The sequence below is a fragment of the Schistocerca piceifrons genome, chromosome 3 (genome assembly GCF_021461385.2).
Source record: "Schistocerca piceifrons isolate TAMUIC-IGC-003096 chromosome 3, iqSchPice1.1, whole genome shotgun sequence".
Lineage (NCBI taxonomy): Eukaryota > Metazoa > Arthropoda > Insecta > Orthoptera > Acrididae > Schistocerca > Schistocerca piceifrons.
The window spans coordinates 776,417,085-776,422,255 of NC_060140.1; the positions used below are offsets into that span (position 1 = coordinate 776,417,085).

The window sequence follows — 5,171 nt, forward strand, 5'->3', positions numbered from 1 at the left end:
ACTGCTTACATACTTGACACACAAGTGGACCATTATGTGTCATATTTAACTAAAATTATCTCACAGTTCAGGTTTGGAGTAGATGAAAATGTCATGTAATCTTAAGTTTTCGTTGGCATAATGTGTTCACCTAATTTCAACAACAAAAAGTTTTGGCCATGTCGAAAATTTGGTAATATCGCAGGAAAATGCAGTTTTGCAAACTCTCCATAATCATCCTAATAATTTCTCTCTGCACATAAAAGTAAGATCGCAAAGTAGTGCAACAGTATACACTGATGCCAGTTATATATAATTATACACTGAACTGTGTGCCTATTTGACCAAGTTGAATGAAATGTAACATTATGTGTGGGTCCTGTGCTGGACACAGCAGATGGCACACACTGAGAACCTTCTCAAGGAGGAGGGGAGGTAGTGGGAAGGAACTCTCTCATCGGAGAATAAGCTTTGAATTTTTTATTCATATGAAACAGAGAACTTTCTCAGAGGATGTTCTTCTGCTCTGAAAATCTTCTCAGGAGAATGTTCTCTTTTTTATTCATATGACCCATTAGATCATTATGCTGCTTTAGAGCCCAGAAATATGACTAAAATGTCAGAAATTAAACTTCCCATGATCATAAAATGCTTAGCTGACAATTATGATGAGATTTCTGAACACTGAATCTTCGCACAAACTCCAAGCCTCAGAAGATTTCTGCAAGCTGTCGAAGTTCCAAAAGAAGAATCTCTTGATTGAATACATTTGAGATTCTTACAGATCCTCTCATTCAGTATGAATTTAATAAGACTTTTTATAAATTCTGTGAGTTTTAGCAGCATCATGTGAGGGGAGGTTTTCAAAATTCAGAGTAATTAACCCTTTCTGCGTCTGTGATTCCAAATGGCATCATTAAGTATTCCTGGCTTTTTTGAGCTCCCCAATGCTTCGATGATACTGTCTGGCATCGCTTCGCGTAGTTCTAAGTTTGGCTAACAGATCGCAGTGGCGTTTGCTTTCGGGATTCGTTGTTTGAAGTGCAGGACAAAGAAGCATCGTGAGTTGTGCTACTGCATTTGTGAGTGAACAACAATTGTTGTTTAGTTTTATTCTGTGTATACTGAAATTCTTGGTTATGGAACCAAGTACCAAGTTCCTCAAGGGCAAGGGAAATAAATACGGTAAGTTTACGTTACAGTTATGTATACATTTCTTTGAGAAATTATTACGTAATTTATAATGACGCCATTTGGAGTCATTGATGCATTAGTATGTATGAGGTATGCAAAAATGAATTAGTATCATAAGAGTGAATTGTGTTTGTTCTTATATAGTATTTCGTAGTTTTCATTCTTGCATCATATTTTCTTTAAAGGTGAAGTGTGGAAAACGTGAAGTTCTACTGGGTGATGAAATTCTTCTTCTGCATGGCGATGACTCTGAAATATCAGATGACGAAATTGTTTTAGATAATGAAAGTGACTATGATCCATCAGCAAGTATTGCCTCTACAGACAGAACCTGAACTGGACAGTTTAGAAGAAGCTCTTACTGATGATGAAACCCCCCTATCTGTACGGCTTGGAACTTTAGGAGCAGGAAACGCAAATTGCCTGAGCTATATGTGGATATGCAAGGATCTGCAGGCTATGGGATGTTTAGCGTGCTGTGAAGTTCTCAGATCCACCAAGTGAAGAACGTTCTCCCCTCTAATATTTTGAAAGTTTTATTGATGAGATTGTAACTGACAATTTAGTTGAATTTAGTTACGCAGGCAAATCTATACTCTACTCAAGTGTTAGGACAAAGTATAAACACTAGCGCCAATGAAATAAGACAGTTCATTGGCATTCATTTACTAAGTGGTATTGTGAGTGTGCTGAGTTACAAGATGTGTTGGGAAAATAGCTGATGTGATGCCACTCTGTTGATTTGACAAGTTCAGGAGGTATTTGCTTCTGAACGATAATGCAAATATGTTACCCAGGGATGACCCTCATCATGGCAAGTTGTTCAAGGTCAGGCCATTTTTAGATCAACTAAAGAACAATTTTCTAAAAACCGAAGTTGAAGAATACAATAGTACTGATGAACTTATTATTCCACTAAAATCACATACATCTCTATGCCAGTATATAGAATCAAAGCCACACAAATGGGACATGAAAGTATTTGCTCGAACTGCTGGAAGTGGCTACATTTATGATTTTGAAGTGTATGTTGGGAAGGGAACAATCACTGCAAGTAATCCTGAGTTAGGAATGAGTGGAAATGTAGTGACTCAGCTGATTGAGAACTTGCTTAGGCACGCCAATTTCAAACTCTTTATGGACAACTGGTTTTCTTTCCCCAACCTAGCAGTACAGCTTAGAAATGAAGGAATATATGTTGTGGGAACCATCAGAAAAAACAGTGAAAATGATGCAGAGATGAAAAAAGAAGACAGAGGAACCTGTGATTACCATGTAGATGAAGAAAACAAAATTATAACTTTGAAATGGTATGACAGTAAAGCTGTCCAACTGATTGCTATTTATAAAGGGAAGGAACGTGTTGGAAATGTGGAACGCTGAAAAAAAAAAAAAAAAGAAAACAGATCGTATATAGATGTTCCACGTCCCAACATTGTGCAGGAGCATAATATGCTCGTGGGAGGAGTGGACCTCCATGATATGTCGGTCCAAATATACAGAATAAACTTAAAAAGTAAGAGTTACTACCTGAGAATTATTTTCCATTTCACAGACATGGCTTGTGTGAGCGCTTGGCTGCTTTACGGGTGACATTGCACTCAGAAAAATGAGAAATATACACCACTGCTGAAGTTTCAAGCAGATATAGCAAGTGCTTTGCTGAAGAAAGGAATTGGTACACCTGCAAGAAAGAGGGGCCATCCAGCCACAGACTCTCCAAGTCTACCTGCTCCCAAAAGAAAGCCTCAGGCAATTCACCCAGTCACTGATGTTCGCTTTGACCAAACAGGACACTGGCCAGAGCATTTAGAATCAAAATCAAGATGCAGACTTTGTATAAAGGCACAGTAAAGAGTTAAATGCTCCAAGTGCAATGTTGCATTGTATTTTAACAAACAAAACAACTGCTTCAGAAATATTCATTGTAAATAAATCAGTAAAAAATCAATTTTGTAGCATGGTTTTGTGTTAAAAATAAATGAAAAGTTCAAAGAAACATGCTGTTTCATTCCTTAACAAAAAGATAAAGAGTTTTAACACTTACTAATAAAATAAATAAGAAATTAGTTTATGTAGTTATGTTGTTGTTGTTGTGGTCTTCAGTCCTGAGACGGGTTTGCTGCAGCTCTCCATGCTACTCTATCCTGTGCAGGCTTCTTTATCTCCCAGTACTTACTGCCAACCGACATCCTTCTGAATCTGCTTAGTGTATTCATCTCTTACTCTCCACGCTCCCCTCCAATGCTAAATTTGTGATCCCTTCATGCCTCAGAACATGTCCTACCAACCGGCCCCTTCTTCTTGTCAAGTTGTGCCACAAGTTCCTCTTCTCCCCAATTCTATTCAATATCTCCTCATTAGTTATGTGATCTGCCCATCTAATCTTCAGCATTCTTCTGTAGCACCACATTTCAAAAGCGTCTATTCTCTCCTTGTCCAAACTATTTATTGTCCATGTTTCACTTCCATACATGGCTACACTCCATACAATTACTTTCAGAAACAACTTCCTGACACTTTAAATCTATACTCGATGTTAACAAATTTCTCTTCTTCAGAAACGCTTTCCTTGCCATTGCCAGTCTACATTTTATATTTCTCTACTTCAACCATCATCAGTTATTTTGCTCCCCAAATAGCAAAACTCCTTTACTACTTTAAGTGTCTCATTTCGTAATCTAATTCCCTCAGCACCACCCGACTTAATTTGAATACATTCCATTATCCTCATTTTGCTTTTGTTGATGTTCATCTTATATCCTCCTTTCAAGACACTGTCCACTCCGTTCAACTGCTCTCCCAAGTCCTTTGCTGTCTCTGACAGAATTACAATGTCATCGGCGATGAATTTTAATACCTACTCCGAATTTTTCTTTTGTTTCCTTTACTGCTTGCTCAATATACAGATTGAATAAAATTGGGGGGAGAGGCTACAACCCTGTCTCACTCCCTTCCCAACTGCTGCTTCCCTTTCATGTCTTCCTAACATACATGTAGTTATACTGACTATTTAACACCTAAGTAACACTTATGGTGAATTTCTGTGGCAATGATGCCATTTGGAATCATTTTATTTATTAACCAATAGCTTCAAAAGAACTTTTGCAATGGATATGGCAGATGTGCAATATATACAGTAAATATTCATCACAAACAAAATTTTCCCCAATTTTTTTTTTCTAAATGTGACACACAAAGGGTTAAAAATTACCTTAGATCCACAATGAGTCAAGCACAACTCCAGAGTTAGGCAATTCTGTCAAAAATATTGTAACTAAAGATATCGACTTTGACGATGCAATTTCAAAATTTGCAGTGGAAAAAAATTGAAAGCAAGAGATTCTAAGCTACATGTTGAAGTTATATATTATTAAGAAGAGCTTTATATATCTAAAAACAAAGATGATGTGACTTACCAAATGAAAGTGCTGGCAGGTCGACAGACACACAAACAAACACAAACATACAGACAAAATTCAAGCTTTCGCAACAAACTGTTGCCTCATCAGGAAAGAGGGAAGGAGAGGGAAAGACGAAAGGATGTGGGTTTTAAGGGAGAGGGTAAGGAGTCATTCCAATCCCGGGAGCGGAAAGACTTACCTTAGGGGGAAAAAAGGACGGGTATACACTCGCACACACACACATGTCCATCCACACATATACCCCAGTAGGGGTGATGACTTAAAACACTGCTCTGGGTACCATAACTACCTAGCTACACCATTGTGTATTGCAGCACTTCCACACGCATCAACAGTTGTCCACCATACTGGTGAAGGAATGGAACCTCCTAGCACAAAGTTATTAACCTTGTGGCCAGTGTGGGGGCATGGACTGCTGTCCTTTATGATTACACACCATATTAAGAACCATGTTCTACCTTTTGTAATATCCAGGGAACTATCATAAATCATTGTGACTTCAGTACAATTATTGTCTCTGAATAGAAGTGTCATTTTGTTCATCTCATTGCATATTTCTTTCAGTTACCTTCT

At 37.8% G+C, this 5,171-nt stretch overlaps 1 protein-coding gene across 1 annotated transcript; it reads left to right on the forward strand.

Moving 5' to 3' along the window:
* Positions 1–1,613: 1,613 nt before the first annotated feature.
* Positions 1,614–2,556, forward strand: LOC124789052 (piggyBac transposable element-derived protein 2-like). The gene is made up of 3 exons (XM_047256343.1): positions 1,614–1,646; positions 1,740–1,853; positions 1,924–2,556. The coding sequence occupies exons 1-3, from the start codon at positions 1,614–1,616 to the stop codon at positions 2,554–2,556; spliced, it is 780 nt and encodes a 259-aa protein (XP_047112299.1).
* Positions 2,557–5,171: the final 2,615 nt, after the last annotated feature.

Coding starts and splice junctions, on each gene's coding strand:
- LOC124789052 (XM_047256343.1), top strand. CDS start 1,614: ATGCAAGGATCTGCAGGCTATGGGATGTTTAGC. Junction 1,647..1,739: donor CAGGCTATGGGATGTTTAGC/GTGCTGTGAAGT, acceptor CTGACAATTTAG/TTGAATTTAGTTACGCAGGC. Junction 1,854..1,923: donor TTCATTTACTAAGTGGTATT/GTGAGTGTGCTG, acceptor TGATTTGACAAG/TTCAGGAGGTATTTGCTTCT.